We start from the raw sequence: 24,342 nt of genomic DNA, 5'->3' as shown, positions 1-24,342 counted from the left end.
AAGGTGAGTAGCTTCCGAAAGCCGTTCGGCATTAGAATTTGTGCGCTCCGACTCGAAGGGACTCTTCGTAAAACCTTTGTCGACTCGCTCCTCAGATATTATCGATATCGTTTACAATGACTATCCTGAAGTGCGTTAAGATTTTCAGGGGGAAATAATTCACTCGGGAATTCTCTAAAACTATAAATCTGCGGTTCTGTCACGAAACGCTCCTCCTCCGGTCAAGACTCTGGTGAAGTGCGCAGTTCCTCACCATCGCGCGCCTCAACTGGATTCCTCTGTGATTGAACCCAGCAAACTAGACCGCTAACCTCAACTCGGAATTGGCGGCCATCTTAAGGTGTCGTTTTCGAGTTAATTCAGTCCAGGGAATTCTCTCCGCTCGTTCTGCGCTGCAACTTCCTCTTTTCCGCGCGGTTACCCCCACTTGGAGTCTTGGGGTTCTGACAACATACATCAAAGACCTTAAGATGCCAAAATTAACTCATGAAGACACACAATCCTTAGAGTGTGTACTCACGGCGGATGAGGTGATGATGGCTATTAAAGCATTACAATCGGGCAAGGCACTGGGACCCAACGGCATACCAATTGAATTATATAAACGAATGTCGGACTCACTTGCGCCGCACCTGTTGAATAGGTTTGTTGAGAGCCTAGAGGCGGGAGAACTTCCACCGGACCAACGCACAGCTACCATTGTAATGGTAGCTATACTAAAACCAGGGAAACCGGCGGAACAATGTACATCATATCGGCCCATCTCCCTCATGAATGCCGAGGCCAAATACTCTCCTAATTGTTAGCACTGCATCTCTCGCCACATTTATCTAATCTCATACATAGAGATCAGTCAGGCTTTACGCCCGGCAGAAGCACAGCACTCAATTTAAGAAGATTACATGGGGTGATGGCGCGTGCGGAATACCTCCAAGAACCGGCAGTGAAACTCTCGCTGGACGTGCATATGGCATTTGACATGGTCCATTGGCTATTCCTATTTGCGGTGCTGCACCATTTGGGGCTTGGCCCGCGGTTTTGTGCCTGGATCCGCCTATTATATAGGAAGCCCATGGCACATGTCGCAGCTAATGGCCATATATCGACAGATTTCCCCGACAGATTTCCCCTTAGCCAAGGGCACGCGTCAAGGCTGTCCGATGTCACCACTATTATTTGCCTTAGTTTTGGAGCCGCTGGCGTTGTGGATAAGATGGGAACCGACAATTCATGGCCTTAAGTGGACAAATGATTGGGAGGATAGGATCTCCCTGTCTGCAGACGATATCCTGCTGTATTTCACCTCCCCAAGGCATTCTATAATCACCCTTTTGGATGTCTGCACGGCCTAGGGGCGGGCGTCCGGTTACTCTATTAATTGGTCTAAATCCACCATGTACATACTCCATGGCCCACCGCCGCACCTACCGGACGGCTGTCCATTAGAGACTGCAAAAAGCACGTTTAAATACTTAGGGGTTCACATCACAGCTAGCTCTGCAGAATTCTTCACACACAATTTGCAACCCCCACTCGAACGTCTCAAACGGGACATAGGACACTGGGAATCACTGCCACTAACCCTGCTGGGCAAGGCAGCACTTTTTAAAATGATGGCACTGCCCCGCTTTCTATATATTTTGGAAAATACGCCGTACCCCGTACACACCACGTACTTTAAAGCGATTGCGGCGCAGGTGTCTGTTCTGTTATGGGGTCCTAAACCCGCGCGTATAGCACAGGCCAAGTTGATAAGAGGCTGGTATGATGGTGGCATAGCGCTCCCGGACATATGTCTTTATTACTGGGCGGCACAATTAAAAGTAATCAATCAATGGTTACATCTTCTGAACCGGCTCTAAAAGCAGACAGAGAACAGTTGGGACTGTCTAGTATACTGGCCCCTCTTTACGATAAAAAAACTATCTCTCACAAAGTTTGGACCATTGCGACACACGCTCACAATATGGCATACAGCGCAGGCAAGGTTCGGGTGGCAGGGGGTATTGACACAGCTTACTCCATTGTGGGACACAAAGTGGTTAGGGAAGCTCAGGCACACCAGGGGCTTCGACCGTTGGGATGCTTTAGGCATATCTACGATTGGGGATATGTGGCAGAGAGGGGAGGTTCTCCCCTTTGAGACCCTAAGACAGCAATATGATTTAGCCCCATCAGAACAGTTTAGATATATACAGATACGACACGCATTAATGACAGCACTGACACCTGACTCGGAAGTCCCAGAGGCGTCCCCACTAGAGGACAGGGTATTGACAGACTACATGCCATCAAAAGCGACTTCCCTAATTTACCGTAAGCTGGTGAATAATTTAACCGACCCAACAGGACCATTAAGGGAGAAGTGGTCTCATGACTGTGGAGAAATTGAGGACTCAGATGGGCAAGAGGCGCTGGCATCCCGAAAGGAAGTAGGCATCCCCTCGCGTCTCCGTTTAGTACAATTGCGAATACTACATCGCTCCTACTACACTAGAAGCACTTTACATAAGATAGGACGGATAGCTCATCCGTACTGCTTGAGGGGTTGTGGTGAGGAAGGGACCTTTTACCATACCATATGGGACTGCCACAGAATAGCTGACTACTGGACACAGGTAATGAGAACTATGTCTCAATCAGAGGGAGTTTCCTTACTGCCGGAACCCAGGCGTTGCCTTTTAAATATATGGGAACCCAATGATCTTACGCGCTCTGGACAAGGGTGGATGACACTGGGTATGATGATGGCTAAGAGAAACATAGCGCAGAGATGGGGTGGAACGGAGAGGCCTACATTGGCAGCTTGGAAGAATGATATGGATGCAGCCATGATTTCAGAGAGGGCGGTGTTTCGCGGTAGGGGCTGTCCCAAAAAATTGAATACAATTTGGGGGGCATGGAATGCATATAGAGGAAACATCTGCGAACCTCCCTAAGATAATGACGATACTAGTTCAGATTCGGATTAGGCCCAAAGGAACAATGCATGATGTGAGAACTCTGACCTCAACTGTTGGAATAAGGTATATTTGTGACTTTAAAATAACTGAAACTGTTTCTGCTGAAAGGATATTGTGCAAAATTTACGATGTATACTTAATGAAAGTTGTGATGTATTATCTTCAAATGCGAATAAAAATATTCCCCCAAAAAAAAATTGTGACCTGTTCTGCCACCCCCCACCAGAGAAGTGAGGACACCGTAGAAACACCTGCGCACCATCATATAGGCGTGGGACCCAAGACAGAATCCTCACAGCCAACTCCCATGGGAGGACGCAATGGACATTTACCCTGCAGGAGGAGCCGCAGAGAGCCCCCACTCGCTTCGGGAGCACGACCGCGAGTGAGACTCAGCACCTGCAGTCAACTTACCTGAGCACTCAGGAACTCCAGTTAGTTTGTGCCTGCCAGTGCGTGTTACGACATCCCCCGGATTGAGCCGTAGACTGCTGGAACTGCACTATCCTGAGAGTCAAGTACAGAAGGGGTACTTGATCCAGTTGTTCAGGATCACGTAATATGTCATGCCCTAGGACATCAGGAGTAAAAAGGCCTCAACCTCCACGGTTCGGCCCCATGGCCCTCTGAAAGAGGTTCCGACAGGGTTCATTGTCTAAGTTTGATTATTTACAGACACCATATGCCACAAATATTGTTTCTGTTACCTGCTTATAGGCAGTCATGGTCACAATGAACACTGCTGAATATTTGGAGTGGGGATCAATAACCAAATGCAGTTGCCTTCAATCAAGAAAAAAACTGAAATCTGCACTGAAGATGAGCCAAGGAGCAATGCAGGCTTCTTCCTTCACTATTGGCATTAGTGTGCTTCTGGGCTTTAGTTGATTAGTATATCAGACAATTGGCACCAGTATTTTTATCTGTCTGCCCATTTCTGAGTACCACAACTTTTCCAATAAATATATATATTCCTTTATATTCCTTTAGATGCAAGAGTATTATGATCTTGATCCCCTTTAATTAAAAAGGGCATTCAGTGTCAAGCAGAGTTGTTCCATCACCCACCAAAGAGCCATCATTGTTTATTGACTTTCCAGGTCTCGATTTTCCACGTGATTTGAAGGTTTTCCGTGCTTTTTTACTTTGATGCTCAACGCGTATAGCGGTGTTCCGTTCTGTTTTCTGCTGCCACTGTCTCTTTGTTAAGGGTCTGAGTGACTATTAGTGTGCCTACGTTAGGGAAGGAACCTCCCATAGAAGATGGTCACCCTGAGGAAGCTTCTCACTGTCAGTGTGTTTTCAGGGTTCTTACATCCCTGGTGTCTTCAGTCTAATTGGGGGGGGGGGGATATCTATGCTTATGCCATGTTGGATAAATACATACCCATAGAAGTTGATTTTGTCCATGACAAAGACACATCTGACAGTGTAGTGTGAGGCCACAGTCAGAGATACTCTGTAGTGTGCCTCTTGGTCTCTGGTCCTGTACTGCGATCACCTTAACATGGACAAGAATATAGGACTACAACAGAGGTTCTCTGGTCAGGTTCTGGAACACAGCCGCAGTTCAGTTTTCTCCACATGCCCATGTGCGTGGAAAATGTCATTATGTAATTAATTCCTTCATCTAGTTGAAGCTGTTAGTAGCCTGCTTTTAGGTCTAATTTAGAAAACCAGAGTCCTGATCAGGTCGTGGAGTAGGTTATTAATTGTGGGGGAGATGTGGTGCCCCCTCCTTATGGCCTTGTTAGGCACCTCAATATATTCTGCCTTATCAGGAGGGCGCTCCGCCTCTGTTCCTTGAGAGAGGCTTTGGGCTGGGCTGATGGCATGCGTACCACTCGCGCGTTGGACAGCTCACGTGACCTGCCTCATCCAATGACATCCCTGGTTTTCGATGTATCAGCCACTATAGCTCAAGGACCTGCACCCTTGGATCAGTAGTGCCCTAGCACGTTGTCCTTCGTGAGGATGCCGATCGGATTGTGCAGTTGTGCATAGAACCGTTTGATGGATTGGTTTTCATGCATTTTCGCTTGTCGTAGTTTGAACTACTCATAGACCGGGTTCTACTGTGGGTTGGCTCAGGCCTCCCTTTTTGCCACAGTGATATCATCGTCTTTGCTCCCTGTGTTGGTCAAGGTTTAGTACGGTTTGAATATTTCTTCATCTGCGCAGTGCAGCTGCAGGGATCTTTTTACACCACTGCGGATTTCTTTCGGAGTCTTAAAATACCCTTTCAGCGTGTCCAGCCATATATGCCATCTTAGCACTGCTCTTGGTGGGTTGGAGAGCCAGCTGAATGGAGGTAGGGGGGTTTCCTGCTGCTCCACCTACCTGGTGGATGGGTGCTTTGGGAACTGAGTCTCCACTTGTTGGGTGGTACCTTTGGGGCGGAGTCCGCGGATTTGCTCAGCTCCTTGTCACGGAGTGCTGCTTCGGCCCTTGTCCATGGTGTTGTCACTGTCGCTCATGGCGGCATGTGGGTAGTGAAGAACAGTTGTCAAGAGGCCAGGTAATGGGACAAGGCCTGTGGAAATGGTCCACCTAAAGTCCAGCGATGGTGTGGTGCCCTGTGCGCGTGCAGTCTAGTTGCACAGTCAAGCTTCTCAATACGTTCTTTATTCCTACATTAAGGCAGCTCACTGCATTCATGTACCAGTGTTCTTTTTTTTTTTTTTTTACATCTTCCTCCCACTCCGGTTTGTAGTTGATGTTTTATTTTTTCATTCCAAGGCATCTCATTCTGATTATGGCTAGAGCCAAAACAAGTTGTTATTCCTTCACTTTGTTCTGTGTGCAACACCTCTGCTGCAAGCTTTTGTTTATCTCCTACTGTTCTTCCCCCTCCTCCTCCCATTTCTCCTGCTCATCTTCTTTGTCCTCCCATTTCTCCTGCTCATCATCTTCCTCCTCCTGCTCCCCTTTCCTCTCACCACTGCTAGTGGACAGTGGACAGTGCGTTGCCTACTGGATAGAAGTCGGTAGTGACAGAGTGACAAAACGTGCCATCCAAGGAGAACCACAGCTCAAATATGCAACCAATCAGAAGAGTGACAGACCTGTGCCACCAATCCACCAATGTGCTAGGAACCCTTGTCTGTGTGCTTGAGTGGAGTATTTGAAGTGTGTTTTAAGTTGGGTCTCAGTTTATTTTTCCACACAGATGTATTCATTTTGGATCGTGGAACATTTAGTGTCTGTCCCCTCTCTTTCTGGAGATCTGATTAACTGAGGGATTGTGCAAATATGGAAAGTATAAAAACCTTTGGTTTTAGTGATGAAGATTTCGCACGGATGATTGGTGCGACTGAGGGAACAGGCAGTCGATTCACCCGGTCCAAAGCAATTGAAGGTGAGTGGGATAAGTTGTTCAACCTAAAAAAGAAATCCCTCCGAACAGAGGCCCACGCGAAATTCATGCTGGACTATTTAAAGGTCCGAAAGATCCCTTTCGGTCTTAGAATTAGGAATATACCCGGTTTATTTATTGAACTGCGCCACTTTCTAGAAAAATGTGCATTAATATCAAACAGGTGCTCCAGAGACTATATGATGCTCATTGTAGAAACAACACGTGAAGTCCTGGCCACTTTGGCAAAGGAAATTGAAGAGTTGGAGGAAAAACCTAAGAAAGAAAACCCGGTTGATCTTGGTCTTAAGAAACTAGAGGAAATTAGCCTAGAGGTCGACTCCTTCGCTGAATATCTCTTAAAAAGGAAAATGGAGAAGTTCAGGAAAGATGTAAGACTCTTCTTGAAGGAAAAGGCATATCCCTACCTGACCCCCCACTTTTACACCAATACAGAGGGAGGAGACCGCTACCAAGGAAACCTGAGAGGTGGGAACAGAAGAGTGCAAACCTTTTCCGACACAACTGATTCAGATGGTGATAATGGTTCTAACTACGACCCTAATTACAACACTGGTTTCCAACAGCACTCTGAGTCGTTTGACAGATCCAATGGCCAGGATCATTTTTTATCTAACCACTGAGGCAATCCCAGACCGAGAAATCGGACCCAGTTTCAGCAAGGCCCGGGCCGTCCTCAGAGGTATATTCAGACCCGGAACACGCAATACTGGAGGAGGTGAAAATATTCCAGTATTTAATCTATCTGATTCCAGCATTTCCAACGAGTCCTTGGCCCTCTTATCCCACGGCCTCTCATTTGTCCCCTCTACCAAATTAGATCGATTTAAACTTGTTAAAGATATTCATGCATTCTTCAGGAAGATTCGCCTGAAGAAGTTTTTCCTGTCCAGACCTACCTTGGTGGATTCTGAAAATACATCTGGTTTAAAACCTCCATCTGACTTTACACCGAGCCTTGATGTCCTTGGACCCGAGGTTGGGGTATTTGAGAAGGTGGTGATGAACAAATTGAACAATTTACTGAAGTTTGTTCCCTCCCCAGGCTATAATCTACCTGCGGAAGAGAATTGGGCCCTCAAACAACTGCGCGACAACCCCGAATTGACGATCAAGGCTTGCGATAAAGGCGGGGGGATTGTTGTGTTCAAAACCACCTCATATGTAGAAAAAATGAATAACCTTCTGTCCTCGGACACTCACTACCATCACTACAATCCTATCATGAGATGCCCAGAGGAAGCCCTGAAAAGACGTATTCTCCATCAAGTGACTGAGGCGGTAGAGGGAGGTTTAGTGTATATGCAACAAGGACCCCCTGTATTCAACAAGAATCAGATTCCTAGACCAGGGATTAATAATGCTTGATATGTAACAATCTAGGCAATCATAAAAAACACAAATCAATGTCAAAAAATAGTAGTATCAAGGAAATTAAGCTACAACAATATAATAAAATTCCAGTATTTTATTGAAAAATAAACAGAAAATCATTGGTACTCTATGCGCGTAGAGTACCAATTTGCCACTCATTCCCCTCTAACTTGTTGTTTAACAAAAAGAATGTTTTAATATGTATAATGTCTTCATTAGTATGTCAATTCTCTAATGGTAGAATTTTTAACTTGAATTTTTTAGGTCTTGAAAAATTATTTTCTGTTTAATTTTCAATAAAATACTGGAATTTTATTATATTGTTGTAGCTTAATTTCCTTGATACTACTATTTTTTGACATTGATTTGTGTTTCTTATGATTGCCTAGATTGTTACATATCAAGCGGTAGAGGGAGGTTTCATTTGTACCAAAGAAGCAGAATACCTCACTCCCACCTTCACTAGGATGCCCATTATATATGGTCTTCCTAAAGTCCATAAAGATCGAACTGATCCACCTATGCGCCCGATTGTTTCCACCATTGGTTCAGCCACGGAACCATTGTCTAAGTACATTGATCAATTCTTGAAACCGCTAGTATGCAAGCTCAGGTCTTACGTCAGAGACACCGGCGACTTTATCTCTAAGATCGAAAAGCTGCCTTTTGACTCCAACACTGAACTCCTGGTTACTATGGATGTGGAATCTTTGTATTCCAATATTCCCCAGGAAGGGGCCTTACTTGTTCTTGAGGAAATCCTGATCCGGCAGGTGAATCTCCCCAATGCTTCTGTGATCCTGGAGTTTCTTAAAATCGTGTTGGGTGAGAACTACTTTGAGTTTAACCAGCAATATTTCCATCATGTGAAGGGTGTAAGCATGGGGGCCTCTTGTGCCCCCAGCGTAGCTTGTCTTTACATAGGCCATTTTGAAGAGATGAACATCCATAACGAGATGACCCCATTTTATGAGAAGGTGTGAGCCTGGGTGCGCTTCATCGACGATATTTTCTTCATCTGGAGCGGCGACCAGGCGACGCTGAACGAATTCATGTTGGATTAACTCGGCTGATGTGAATATTCGTTTCACTGCCAACATAAGCTATGAAAAAGTTGAGTTTCTCGACGTGTGGGTAAAACATTCTGAAAAACAACTATATGTGTCTCTATATACTAAGCCCACCGCAAAGAACACACTGCTCGAATACGGGAGTTTTCACCCACGTAGCCAGCGTGACTCGATCCCCTTCAGCCAATTCCTTAGACTAAGGAGAAATTGTTCTCAAATCAGAGATTTTCTGTCTCAAGCAGGCATTTTGAAGGCAAAATTAGCTCTACGAGGATACCCGCACCGTCTCATTCGAGACTCCTTCAAACGTGCGAGGTACTTCGATAGGAACAGCATGTTTCAGAAGCAAAACAATGAAAAACAAGAGCGTTTGGTGTGTAATACCAAGCACTCGATGATCGATAACAAACTGCGACTAGTGGTTAATTCCCACTGGCATATCCTGAACACCAACGACCCTGGAAACCAAATAACTAAACCTATTTTTGAGTTTCGTCGCAACAAAAACCTTCGTAACTATTTGGTGCAGGGTCCCGTACAGAATTTAAGAGAACCTAAGCAGACTGGTGTATTCGGACTACCACCAATTGAAGGTAGCCATCGCTGTGGGACATGCCAAGCATGTCCACATGCTCTCACAGGTAACACCTTGAGTATCGGTAAACGCAATGTCGAACTAAAGAACATGAGCAACTGCCGGACCACCAACATAATTTATGTCATCATATGCCCATGCGGGCGACCTTATGTTGGTGAAACGGGGCGTGAGTGCCAAATTCGAATCGGCGAACACAAATCGAATATCCGCAATCAGAAAAGTGGGGCTCCACTTGTGGCCCATTGGATAATGGCCAAACACTCTGAGGTGGATTTGAAGTGGTTGATTCTGGAAAAGGTCCGCAATGTCCCAGGCAAGGATGCAACCTCACTGAGAAAAAAACGGGAGGTGTATTGGATCTTCTTCTTGGACGCTGTGAACTCAGGTTTGAACGATTGGTGCCCATGGGAGAACGCAATTTTATAGAGACTCCGCAATTTGATCAGGTTTTAAGCCTGCTGGTATACTGGCACTCCATGACCCGTCTTGTGCCGATACATGCTGGTTTGATCTTCTTATACCCCCCGCATTTATTATTATTATTTTACCCCAAGATCCCTTTTGTTATTTTACACGTGTCCGTTGCCTGTGTGTTTCTTTCTTATCACTCATTACCCCGTTTGTATTTTCTGTTCAATCAGATCTCTGTTTGAGGGTCGACTATTTTTAGCAGAAATTATTTAGGCTCTCGATGTGAACCGAGCGGTACCCCTGCTGTTCTTAGAAAGGAGAAAAACATCTGGTTTGTTCACCGTTCTCCTCCGGCGTTTTTTTAGCCAGATCGGGTTCTACACTGTCTGATTATGTATCCCGCTCCTGATTCTTTTGGGCGATCTGGTGCGCCCGCTCCAGGCTTTCTCCCCTGCCGACCGTAAATCTGGTGCCACCCTGAATGGGAGAGTGGGTGTGTCCTCTCCCTTTTTAAACCGCTGGAATTTGGACTAGAGTTCTGCGAACAGCTGAACTTTTGCGTTCACGCCCGGATGGACTGTTTTGAAACAAGATAGGAGCCTTTCATGTTCGAGGTAAGCCCACTGCCACCCTGAGCCCCCATCACGCCCTCTGGGGATATTTTATCCCCCCCCCCAAAAAAAAGAGCTACGTTCGCTTAGTGTTGGGCTTCTGTAATCTACCCGAGTCTTGGGTTTCGCTACTCTCCATGTTTTAAACGTAGGGGTGATTTAACCGCCCTGGGATTGCCGCCATGCCCGAAATTGAAATCGAGCGGGGGTGGCTTTAGAAGTAGTTATGAATCCTTCGACCAGCTTTAGCCATTCTTGAGCTTGTTATTTCTTTTATGTTATCCTTAGAGCCTCAAAGCGCCCGAAGCTCTGATGTCCGTTTATGTCGGTTATCTATTCTCCGAAGCCATGAACCAACTTACAAGGAGCAGCACTTTCCACTTGCGGACTATTCCCGTAGGGTAAATATGCAGTAATTGAAGTCATCCCCACGTAAAATTACTGGATAGCTGAACTTAGAATTTTGGTGTGACTCTGGCCCATGATGTTTCCTCTCTTTTTTCAGGCCGACCAATTAATCCAGTTTGCGCCTTGAGATTGTGCATACGAAGCTGTCTCCTGCCTCTATCTCTTTTCGGTTTATAAGCAAGTCTCACGTTTAGGATTGGTGTACTCTCCCCATTTGTCTTGACCCCCCGATATTCCTCTAACTGGGAGGATGGTCACTTAACTACGTTTTTTCTCAGCAGAGGCTCCTCTCAGGTTGGGTCGATCGTGTGTATCCTTGTTGAATGGAGCACTTTCATTGAGAAGAACGCGACTCCCGCAAACATCATTCTTAGAAGTGCGTGAGATAGTTTCCTGCACCACTCGTATTTGAGGTAAATGTTGAGAGGGTTTTTCAGTGGTGAGCCTAAACTTTGAGTACGTATGATATATTTACTGGGAATTAAACTGCACCCGTGACTTATTAGATAACAGCAGTCTTGTAACTGTGAACATCTTCTTCTCCCCTCCCTCTTACTGCTGCACATGTTCTTTTTGACCCAACGGATGTGTGGATGAATGAACCGAGTATTTCACTTCAAGGGATTCCTGTGCTCATTGGCCATGTCAGGCCAATAGTATATTTATGGTGTTGTATCTTGGTTTTACACTCTTTGAGCTCACTGCATGTACTCTCTGAATCATACATTAAAAAATGCTGACTATTAGAAGTCGAACTTATGAACCTGATACTGTGGAATCTGTTTGAATGTAATTATTTATAAAATGTATTACTGCCGAATAACCTTTACAAGAAATAATTAGCTATGTATGATTCTAAAAGTTATGTTTTCTGTTTATCACAGAGTGGCCGTTGTCCTGATATTTTGTTGCCCCTTTGTTCCCCATCGTATACATGCCCTGATGAAGGTGCGGCCATAGACCGGGCCTGGCACTGAAACGCGCGTCGGCGTGGTTACCTTCTGTCCTGCTAGTACCATCTTGGTTCCCCAGCAAGCCGCTGAGAGGACACCGCAGGACAACCTCAGTGTATTAGTGTACAATGTGTATGAGGTTTTTGTACTGTGCTAACTGGATGTGATTGATGGAATGTGTGATGTTAGTTTAGTGGAATGTTTCCGTGATGATGAATGAAAGATGAATGGGTGATGTGGGGTGTCTTATTTATGTCTATGTTGATTGAATTATCATCATTTGTGTATATTTTGATGATGTTTTTGTATACCTTTTGAGTAACATTTATATCCTGAAAATGAAAATAAAATGATATATTTTTCTATTTTCTGTGTGATGAATCAAATTATGCGGCCTTGAATTGTGAGCTCAAAGTTGTGTTGAGTGAAATTTTTGGACTCTACATGAGCCTTTAATTAAAATATATAGGGCAGACTCATCTCCCTTGGTCTTTGGTCCTTTTTCCCCTGCTGGTCTGCCCTGCATCTGTCCTAGGGGGCCCCTACTTGTATTAGCCACCAATCCAGGTGCCAGTGCCATTTTAAGGGACCGAACAAGACATGTTTCGGGAGTCCTTTTTGGAACAACTTTAAATCTATATATATAAAAACGAAAGTATGTATGTCTGTCTGTCTGTTTGTCCTTTTATGCATTACTACACCATTCATCCGATCGCCATTAAACTTTGGGAAGTTGTTGAGTACACTCCCGCGAAGGTTTCTGGCATAATTTCTTTTAAAATCGGCCCCCCAGGGCCCTCATAATCTTTCGAATACTGATAAATGTTTACAGTTTCCGGTGCGACACGCTTTTGCAATGACCATCAACAAAGCACAAGGACAATCGCTTTGGAGAATCTGTGCTTCTCACATGGACAACTGTATGTGGCCAGCTCACGCGTCGGAAAACATTCTGATTTATTAGTGTACGCACCAGACGGAAAAAAAAAATATTGTGTATCCGCAAGCACTCGAATAAATAAATAGAATTAAAAACGACACTTTGAAATGTTTTCCATATTAAAATAGAATACGTTTCAACAAAAATTACACAATGTAAATTGAATGTTATCATAACAAGTCTCCTTGCATTTCCTTTCTTCTGAGATCGCAGCAATGCGCGACGGGTAAGCTAGTTTATAATACATTTCAGTTCATTCAGGGCACATTGATGCTAAATATAATGCAATTTCAAGTTAAATTTTCAGAACCAGGGACATGCACAAGCAGCCAAAATCTCAAACTGACTGCTGCCTGCCAGTTAATAACACCAAAAAGAAACTTGAGCAAATTTTTAAGCTATTCTTTTTTGCATTTAAATCTATATTTCTTGCCTGCGACAACAATATTTTAAGTAGAGAGTTCAGTGTCTAAATAGGCTGTTCCTCCCACTTTTAAATGACACCGCAAGTGCAAATTGGTAAGTGTTTAGTGGAGTAATACACAAAATTAAAATAAAAAACATGGACATTGCATTTGAAGTTGCTCGATATTCGTAATCACAAATACATCTCCATCACAGCAGGCACCTTTATGGAACTGTGAAAATCACAGGACTACTCTGAACATGTATCGAGAGACACCTACAGAGAGGGTCCTGGGCAATTTGTCACTTTTCCCGTACCCTAAAATGTCTCCCCGCGCCCCCCTCCAGTGCACCAGCAATGTGACTTGGTGATGTCGTGACTTCAGATCACAAATGCCAGTCGCAGTGACACATGTATGTTATCTGTCCGATCAGCTGATGATGTTACAGGGGGAGCCAGGAACACGCAAGGGAGGACCACCTTGTCGTCCATATTCCGGGGACCAAACTAGGACTTTTCGTGGCACAGGACATTTCTATTATGCATGAAGGCACACACTTGGCACCCGACAAGTATGCTTTGTACTGTTGCTGGTGCGCCGTCCAGCCCCTTTTATAACCCCCCCTTTGACTTGCCTGGCATCGAGGTTAGTGGTACTCTCCTATACACTGCCTGGTACCAGATGGCACACTTTAGGTCCCACCAACAATCTGATGAAACTGGCTCCTACACCAGCAGGCGTCCCTGCTAAGAGCAATCACTTGCCTTTCCTTTCTCCTTTTTCTGTTATTTCAGCAGCACTCACAGCAGTGACCAGTAGGTGTCACTGTAAGGCAGTACTTGACTCTCCCGCCCTTAGGACTGCCACCTTTCCCAGAGAAAGATGTCAGCCATTTGTTCACATTTTAAGATTCTGCAAAGGACCAGAAACGATACTTGAACAGAACCTATTCCTCAGTATTTATTTTTGCCATTTTGTTTTTGTTTATGTTAAGTTAATTATCAGTCAGGGATCATTAAAGTTCCCAAAATCCTTTTAAAATGACGACGTCTTGTATGTACTGTTTAAATAAAGTATGCAAAGATTAAGGGAAAATACTGATTTCAGATTATTTGCCTAATTTTTTTACCGACCGGGGTATTAAAATACCGGTCATTGCACAGCCAGGTGCCAACCCTCCTCCCAGGGCCCATCCCTCCCGCCCCCGCCAGAAACACACCCATCCCGTCGACTCCTCACCGAGCAGGGCTGCGCCTGTGAAGGCTGGGGCTCTCGACTTCGCCATAGTCCTCAAACTGGTCCTCGTGGATAGTGGGAAGTTCAAATGTTTCGGGCCAAACAGCCTGGAAACTTCTGCGGGCAGAAAGAAACAGGCAAACTTAACATATATGGCCACAAATGGGGCATGAATAAACCTCTAGTCATGTGTATGAGGCAGCGGTATAGAATATGAAACTCCTCAAGTCAGGCATTGGTGTCTAAGAAGAGCGACTCCATTTAAGTGTGTAATGCAGTATATACAATAAGTGAGACTCGTTTGAAGTGTGAGGCCTCGTGACGCCAGTGAATGATAGTTCTACTGTTCCCTCTGTACCCGTTCAGGTGGGTGGACTCCAAGGGGCTCGTCACGTCCTTGCCAAGCGGCTCAAAGGTGAATTTATTCTCGAAATCCCCCGTTCCGCTTTGCGCCTCTTCTCCATCACCGGCCGGGCTGCGGGTAACTCCAGGTGAGACCTGCAGATAAAGGAAAGATTTGGAGACGTGAATCATGAGATGTGATTGGCATACAGGGCCGTTTCTAGGTGTTTTGCTGCCCTAGGCGAGAATTAAAAAAATGCCGCCCCTCCCTTTTACTACCATCATTCTCTCCCACTGTCATCCAGGCTAGAAGAATTAATGCATTGGGTAACAAAATGTGCCTCGTTATGCCGCATAATTTGCCTTTTTTTGACGCATAATTTAGCCAACTCTCCGCATAATTTGGTTCCCCCTGCAGCTTAATTTCAAGTGGCCCGGAGTATAAATAACACCAACAATCAAAGAGCACATGGCCAAACAGCTGAGCAGGTTAACCGCTTGCTGCAGAGATCTGCAGAGTTAGCTTGTCACAAATTGAAATATTTGCACAGTCTATTCAGCCTTTTATCTTTCCAAGTTAACTCCTTCGATGCTGATGACGGAACCACTCCGTCATCAGCTGCGGTGGCGCTGTGCTGATGACGGAGCGGTTCCGTCATTGCCCGCTCACCACGCCTGCGCGGCGCGGATTCAGCGCCTGCGCTGGGCGTTCCATTGAGCGGGCGGGGCCATGACGGAACCGCTCCATCATGAGCACAGCTCAACCGCGGCTGGTGAAGGGGCGGTTCCGTCACCAGCATGCGCCTGCCCCGCCCCCTTAGCGCTGCGGCGGAATAGCCACCGCAGCGAAGGTGTTAAAAAGGAGTGCCTCTGTGTTGAGTAATATTGACCTATTAGCTAAGCCCGAGGTACAATTTAATTAGTGATGTATGTTTTGTAAGAGGGAGTATAGAGCGCAAATGTAGCTGTAGAACGTCACAGCCCGGTAAAATAGTTGCCAGGGTACATTTGAGTGGTAAATCATATAGAGCTGCCAAACTGACTCTAGAACCAGGTGGATTGGAGAGTCTCGCTATATCATTTTATTCACGCAGGTCAAGCATCACACGCTTGAGATTTAGCCACCGCTGATATGTCTCGCCGCATAAATCTTGACAAACAACCCCAAAAGCTAAAGCGCAAGAGGCAGAGCACAATGTGAACTTGTTTTTATTGTAGGTTAGAAAATAAATTATGGCTAGTCGTCTTTTTTTCACTATTTCTAGACCATAATAAGACGGGAACCTGTATTTTTGGGTGAAAAAACAAAAAATGAATTTCAGTTCTCCAAAGACACAGGGTTTATTTGAAACTCTACAGGGAATACTTGCGCTCTGCTGTGTTTACTGACTGCCTATCAGGCTGCTCCTGTTGCAGGCCGTGGTGCTATAGGTGAGGGGGGACCCTCTAAACCCCTCCAAAAAGGTGTTGTATCACAACACTTAAGCAATGAAAGACCAAATCCTACGCACACACTCTATTAAATTCTAACAGCAAATGGCGTACGTGTCAATTCACACGGTATGATCATTAAGGAATAATATCCACTTCTTCTTTATAGAGCAATATATTCTTTTTATTGCTCCAGTTATACCACGCCAGCCGACACGTGTTTCATCAGAGTACAAGTCACTCTGACTCTTAAGGGCTTTCTTGTTATAATGGCGTGTGTTGTAGTTCCACTTGACCGGTGATAATTCCAACCCGGTAAGGGTATCTTTAAATGTTTGAGTGGAGTGTACACCTTCTCCTGCATCTTCTTAAGGCAAAAACAAAGTCCGTCTCTATGTGATGGCGATTCCGTCGGAATCGCCATCACATAGAGACGCCAGACTCGCGGCTGTCAGAGGCAGGAGGTCCTGGATCAATCCGGACTTTTTTGATACTTTATCGGCAGAACCACCCGATACATTGCAGAACCCGGAAGCAGCAATATTTGCAGTATCCATATGTTTTTAAATACAGACGGTTCCTGTTCCTAGTACACGCCAATTTACGGCGCATAGAGCTTTAACAACTTTGTTTTTGCCTTAAGATGGTGCAGGAGAAGGTGTACACTCCATTCAAACATTTAAAGATACCCTTACCGGGTTGGAATTATCACCGGTCAAGTGGAACGACAACACACGCCATTATAACAAGAAAGCCCTGAAGAGTCAGAGTGACTTGTACTCTGATGAAACACGTGTCGGCTGGCGTGGTATAACTGGAGCAATAAAAAGAATATATTGCTCTATAAAGAAGAAGTGGATATTATTCCTTAATGATCATACCGTGTGAATTGACAAGTACGCCATTTGCTGTTAGAATTTAATAGAGTGTGTGCGTAGGATTTGGTCTTTTAAAAAATGAATTTCAGATTGACGTGATGGAAAAAATAAGCCTCTTAGCACCATATATTTTATGATGTGTGACGTGCTATTAGCCACCTCTTTGCACTGCTTAAAAACAAATGAAATTTGTGAATTATAAAACAATTACCTGACAGGGTTATTTTATTTCCTAGGCACCAGAGTAGCCGACACAAACAGTCCATTCCCCGCGTGCCGAGAGAGAGACGTAGTCACCGTCATTGGCTGTTGCATAAAGCACCGCTCGGAGACTGGCCAAACATTATGCCCAGGGCCGTTATTGGTAGCGCTTTCCCGCGCTACAAGATTGACTGCCCTGGGGACCCACACAGTGGTACCGCCGGCCCACTCACACAACACTATGCTAGGGTGCGCTGCGCAGCGTGTACAAGCAGGTGCACTTGCATTCACATACGAATGCTGCTGCCTGATCAAGAGGCAAAAAAGTTGCATAGTGCAGTACAACTTTTTATGATGCAGCCCTTCTCTGAATGACTTTTTGTGAATCTAGGCCCCGATTCCTTGCTGCTCATACAGATTGAGTCTCCCAATAAGTTGCAGTGTTCTATGACATGGATTCTTTGAGGAAATTCTGTTTGACACTTTAAGAAAGAGCTTATTGTGCTGTATGTTGTGCTCCTTTCCGCTTTGTTATTCCCGACGGCTCCCTTTATCTCCACTTCACCACATTTTTCTTTCTAGGTACTTTCCCATTTGTCACTTGGAGCACTGCAAAGTGTTCCTTGCAAACTTATTGATATTATTTCAAATACAATATATTTGTAGCTTTTCTTACTTGTTTTACGTTCACTCATGCGTGTACTCTTTTCCATGTGTCTTCACGAGAATGGTGACATTATTATACTGCTTTTAAAGGTAATGAAATGGGTTCCCTATGATTTCTTTACAATACTGAAATTATAAAAAAGAAAAGAAGGATAACATACGTAAAGAATTTCACCTGCTACTTCTGTGAAATGAATGCAGACTGTTCCGGTGGGCATTGTATGCATGCACAAATTAAAAATGCTTTCCCCCTTTTGCCACCTTAGCTCTTTTGCCGCCCTAGGCAGCTGCCTAGTCTTGCCTAATGGTAGAAACGGCCCTAATTGGCCATCTCCTAGCACGTGGCCTACGAGCGTAATCCACATACCATACAATGTATGAGAGAGAGCAGCTCCAGCTCCTGACGCCATTTAGTGGTATGGCTATGTTTTGCTGCCTTATTAGTTTCCCTTCGAAACTACAAATACTTTTGCAGCAGGGACGTTGAAAAAAACAAGCATTTGCAATGCAATAGGTCTCGCATTTACACGAGTTTCAGCTATTGGCATTGTAAATGACAATGCCTTTTATTTATGTTTTGGTTTTTAAAACATAAAAAAGGCATTGTCATTTACATAGAGTATTCCAAAAAGCTGTAATCCACGCATTAATTACTTCAAAATTGGATTACGGAAATGCTCTCTGCCTAGGTCTCCCAGGGTACCTCTTTAGCTGACTTCAGGTGGTACAGACCTCCACAGCCCGGATGCTTCTCAATCTTCCCCTGAGAACACACGTCCTCTCATCTGAAGAACCTCCATTGGCTTCCAATAATAAACAAGCATTTACAATGCAATGGTCTCGGCATCATTAAAGGTAGAGCTATTGGCATTGCTCATGACATTTCTTTAAATCAGAAATAAATGGCATTGTCATTTACATTGCCAATAGCTTAATTGTTAAATAAATGGCATTGTCATTTCCAATGGGCAACTGCAAGACTTTGTTTGTAATGTAAGTCATGCTTTCGCAGTACTGTTGAATTTCATTACCCTCGCCTAGTGCTATTTTTCAGCCGTATATAGCGTGAGTTTTGTGGAGGTGCACCCTGCATGCTCACACACTGCTCACCCTACACGCTCACACACTGCTCACCCTGCGTAATGCGAAAAGACCTAGCTCTGTCCTTCGGCCTGTGTTGTAATCGTACAGTAGGTTGTGAGTAGCTGCGCTTGATTGGTTGAGGCATCCCCGCCTTGCTGCTCCCTTCACAGAGGGCCGGCTGCCTCAATGAAGCTCCCACATGTTCAGCTGTTCTTTGTTTTAGCTCCTGTGTGTCAGTGCACCATGTAAGCGCACAAGCATACCCTGCTCTCTCTGGAACAGGCACTCGGCACTCACCACTCTACACACTCACTCTGCACTCGCATACGCACTCTGCACTCGCATACGCACTCTGCACTCGCATACGCACTCTGCACTCGCTTTACTTGCATACTCTGCACTCGCATACTCACTCTGCACTCGCATGCGCACTCTGCGCACTCGCATGCACACTCTGCACTCGCATGCGCACTCTGCACACTCTGCGCACTCTGCACACTCTGCGCACTCTGCACACTCTGCACTCGCATGCGCACTCTGCACTCGCATGCGCACTCTGCACTCGCATGCGCACTCGCATGCGCACTCGCATGCGCACTCTGCACTCGCATACTCACTCTGCACTCGCATGCGCACTCTGCACTCGCATACTCACTCTGCACTCGCATACGCACTCGCATACGCACTCTGCACTCGCATACGCACTCTGCGCACTCTGCACTCGCATGCGCACTCGCATGCGCACTCTGCACTCGCATGCGCACTCTGCACTCGCATGCGCACTCTGCACTCGCATGCGCACTCTGCACTCGCATGCGCACCCACCACTCTGCGCACCCACCACTCTGCGCACCCACCACTCTGCGCACCCACCACTCTGCGCACCCACCACTCTGCGCACCCACCACTCTGCGCACCCACCACTCTGCGCACCCACCACTCTGCACTCACTACTCTGCACTCACTACTCTACACTAATTATGGTGTACATGATATCTTTTCACTAGACAAAAGGCCTTAGACACAAAAGTGAAAGCCAAAGTGGCAGTTGGACGGAGCCTCTATGAGGGGGAGTGTGTGAACTGTTTAGAACAAGGAAAGAGGAAACATCATAGTTAGCCACGGACTGAAACAGCACAATGAGAATGAGTTTAAGTATGTAGAAAGAACGTTGAGTTTTGAGGCTCTTTTTGAAGAAGTGATTAATGTTTCTTTATAGCAATGAGTATGGAGTGCTAGGCAGAGCTCACAGCCCCTGAGGAATGTTTTTTGGCACACTCTGCACTCGCATGCGCACTCTGCACTCGCATGCGCACTCGCACTCTGCGCACTCACCACTCTGCGCACTCACCACTCTGCGCACCCACCACTCTGCGCACCCACCACTCTGCGCACCCACCACTCTGCGCACCCACCACTCTGCGCACCCACCACTCTGCGCACCCACCACTCTGCGCACCCACCACTCTGCGCACCCACCACTCTGCGCACCCACCACTCTGCGCACCCACCACTCTGCGCACCCACCACTCTGCGCACCCACCACTCTGCGCACTCACCACTCTGCGCACTCACCACTCTACACTAATTATGGTGTACATGATATCTTTTCACTAGACAAAAGGCCTTAGACACAAAAGTGAAAGCCAAAGTGGCAGTTGTAAGGAGCCTCTATGAGGGGGGAATGTGTGAACTGTTTAGAACAAGGAAAGAGGAAACATCATAGTTAGCCACGGACTGAAACAGCACAATGAGAATGAGTTTAAGTATGTAGAAAGAACGTTGAGTTTTGAGGCTCTTTTTGAAGAAGTGATTATGTTTCTTTATAGCAATGAGTATGGAATGCTAGGCAGAGCTCACAGCCCCTGAGGAATGTTTTTTGGCAGGCACAGTCCTGAGTATTGGGACCTCAAAAACAGTGTGTCATTTCTACTGAGATGTATCTTGTCACCTTTCAGGTAGGCAAGTGTTTGCAGATCAGCTAGTGGAGTTTACACTGGATTAAAGAAGAGTGTGGTGGAATCTCCTAGTAGTGGTAATAGGCTTCTGCCAGTGTGGCAGTGCCAAAGTCCAGTCGAGAAATAATAGGGCGTATTCCGCAGTTTGCCTGCTAATGGAGCAAGGATGACTCGCCATTTATTCTTTTCGACATGCAATCCGCCTTCACAGATGCAATCAAAGAGTCATGTCTGACATGCACAGCATGGTGAAGGGGTTTCATAACCCTCTGACAAATAAAAGACCGGCATTTATTTACAACAAAACCATTCCTCCCCAAAGTGCTACATAATAATGCATTGTATAAAACAATAAAACCCAAAACAATAAAACCGATTTACAACCGCACACACTGAGCATGTGATCTCGAACATTCCCGAGCCCTTACATTTATTTCCTTACAATGTACACTGAGCGGCCAAGTGCTACATAATAATGCATTGTATAAAACAATAAAACCGATTTACAACCGCACACACTGAGCATGTGATCTCGAACATTCCCGAGCCCTTACATTTATTTCCTTACAATGTACACTGAGCGGCCAAGTGCTACATAATAATGCATTGTATAAAACAATAAAACCGATTTACAACCGCACACACTGAGCATGTGATCTCGAACATTCCCGAGCCCTTACATTTACTTCCTTACAATGTACACTGAGCGGCCAAGTACTACATAATAATGCATTGTATAAAACAATAAAACCGATTTACAACCGCACACACTGAGCATGTGATCTCGAACATTCCGAGCCCTTACATTTATTTCCTTACAATGTACACTGAGCGGCCACGACTAGGATAATTCGACCCAGTGTTTGACTACTGCAGTTCACTGGACTGTGACCATGGATTAGCAGAAAGGGGAGGCATTTTCTTTCTGCCATAAAGGAAGGCGATGCGCTCTGTTTTTACAGGATCACATTTTTATGCTTTAGCTATTAGCATCAACTGGTAATTATCGTGCTGTGAGGAGAGAAACCTTATTAGATACAGTAACTAAAATCTGCTTTTGTGCAACTTACTCAACAACTTACTTAAACAAGAAAAGAGCTGGGCGAAAACGGGAGGCTCCTCCTGGTGCATTCCCGGGTAGAGACGCTGCGGGCCCAGCCGGGAGGACATGCTCAGCACGGAGCTGGTGGCCATGTGGAGTGCAGGCTGTGCGAGCTGCAGGACCGGGTGTGGTGTGGCTGCTGCTTGTGCGCTCTGGCTCCCGCTCCGTACCTGCAATCGTCCCGCCTCTCCTCAGCTGTGGAGACACCTTCTGTTTGGCAGGCATGTCGCGGAGCTCCCCTTACTTCCCCAGGGGTGCAAACAGTCGCTCCTTCTCTGCTGATGCGGGGGAAAAAATGGCGGCCTCAAGCTTCCGGAATTTTTCGAATTCGGGGGCGTGTTTTGCTGTCCTGAGTGACGGACAACGTCACTGTCTAAAGAACAGCAAAACTTGCGCCCCTAAATCCGAAAAAGACGGAGCTTCTTTGGAGGGACGGCTCTCTCCTCCAATGGCTGGCCTCCTTTTAGGAAGCCAGCCAATGGAGGAGAGACAGGGCAGGTAGGCGGGTTCTGAAGCCCTACTAAAAAACATTAATTCTCCGGACCGGAAGCTGCGCTTTGCGCATCTTATAGGCCCCTCGACCTAAAAAAAGGATCTTGTTTAAATCAATGGTCTTGGTATACAAAGCTCTGCCCGGCTCAAGAGCCAGCTGTCTGAGGGAGAGGATTCAGGACTACGTCCCCCAAAACCCTACATTCTTCTTCGGAACATCTAGCTACAGTTCCTGAAAATCCATCGGCTCAGAACAGGCAGTAGATCCTTCTCCTATCTTCGTCCGGTTACATGGAAAAAAACTCCCTTTGGGGTTACATACTACCTTCGATCTCCTCACTTTGAAGAAAAACGTAAAGACATGGCTCTTTCAACAATCTGCATAGGCCACACACTTTAGATGTTGTTATATCTGTTAGTGCCGAGACACTCTCTGAGTAGCTGTGCACTGTACAAAACTCATTAACATAACATTTGGCTGGGCATTTATTACTGCTGATATATATATATATATATATATCAGCGATGATGACAAGCCCTGCAGTCCGCAACAAGCATCCTATTCCTCCCGCATCACTCACCTTACAAATGAACTGCATTCTGGGACCTGCAGTCTCTGCAGCAGCCTCGAATCTACAGGTGAGCCAGATTGACAAACTAGGAGGTGGAGTCAGACGCGATCCTATCGGTGTGCGGCAGGACACTGTTGAAAACCATCTTTCGCCCACACCCTGCTCACAAACTCTAGGCGCTGAGGAAGGCTACCATGCCGAAATGCATCTGCCGAGTAAGAGTTAAGCTTCATTAAAGTGGTTCCTGACTTCCCCTACATGGCCTCTGCTTCTTTTCTTTGGAAGGAGTTCTCTGTATGTATATATATACACACATATATATATATATATACATACATACATATACATATATATATTTATAGTCAGGTGACCAAAGTTTGAAACCAAGACATTAAATTCAGATAGAAGAAGGACTATAATTTTGCATCAATCAAGCAGCACAGAATAGCTTAATTGTCAGTGCTCAGTAACATAGAAACTACAGACGATGAGACACTAAGGGCTAATTAAATGAATGCTACTTTTACGCAGTATAGTCCATGTTAAATGAGTTACTTTTTGCTAGGGGCTGCTAATTCTGTATTGGAATACATAAAAACGTGCCTTCCTCTGTGTTTTAGTCGACTCTGAAAAACAGGAAATGTGCAACATTTACTGAAATCTGTCGGGACAAGATGGTGACATTCTGGTCCTGTCCCCACAGATCCTTGGTGCCTGGTCGCCCTATCAATTCAATTTTTATTTATTATGATTTGGAATTCTGCAGAATTCCGCATAAAAATACATCTTAAAAGCATGTTTCATTCCACAAAATTTACCAACATAAATTCTTATTGTCATTATATCTAGGAACCCGGATAAACCTAACAGTAGCAGTCGGACAAGTGGTGTACAAGTGCAAGAGGGCATGAACCTTGAGTCTTCATAGTGACATAAATAAATTCTTACAGATTTATAATCGAATGCTATCTTAAAACATTCGGAATTAAAACTTAAACAAATTTAAAATTCGCTATACAGTGCTAGATCGTGAACACAAGAACCATGTAAAAAGATAATTTACCTATTCACTAAACTGTTCTGTATAACCAGCAGCATAAGAACGTTGCAAAGTAGTTCAATACCATAAACTCGCTTCTTTTAGTATGAAATCTACAATGGATTAGCAGCAAACAGGATTTTAGTGAGGTACTTGGGATCCTATAGGATAAGAAACTAGAAGTTTATAATAGTGCCCATATTTAATTCCAAACCTAATCAATCAGACAAT

The 24,342-nt window shown here is 45.2% G+C and overlaps 1 protein-coding gene and 1 long non-coding RNA gene across 2 annotated transcripts in view; one reads left to right on the top strand and one right to left on the bottom strand.

Annotated features, from left to right (window-relative positions):
• LOC144774545 (rab11 family-interacting protein 4A-like) overlaps positions 1-24,342 on the bottom strand; it is a 100,435-nt gene that overhangs the window by 63,927 nt on the left and 12,166 nt on the right. The window contains exons 2-3 of the mRNA XM_078659187.1: positions 14,706-14,845; positions 14,351-14,464 (exon numbers count right to left, since the gene is read on the bottom strand). Coding sequence (XP_078515313.1) covers positions 14,351-14,464; positions 14,706-14,845 — 254 coding nt within the window. The remainder of the gene's footprint in view (positions 1-14,350; positions 14,465-14,705; positions 14,846-24,342) is intronic.
• Positions 10,690-11,999, top strand: LOC144774534 (uncharacterized). Its single transcript, XR_013600337.1, has 3 exons — positions 10,690-10,804; positions 10,909-11,224; positions 11,696-11,999. It is a non-coding gene; the product is annotated as an uncharacterized LOC144774534 (long non-coding RNA).

This window comes from Lissotriton helveticus, chromosome 1_1 (assembly GCF_964261635.1).
Source record: "Lissotriton helveticus chromosome 1_1, aLisHel1.1, whole genome shotgun sequence".
Taxonomy (NCBI): domain Eukaryota; kingdom Metazoa; phylum Chordata; class Amphibia; order Caudata; family Salamandridae; genus Lissotriton; species Lissotriton helveticus.
The sequence above is the reverse complement of the archived record's forward strand: the minus strand, read 5'-3'. Positions and strand labels throughout refer to the sequence as shown.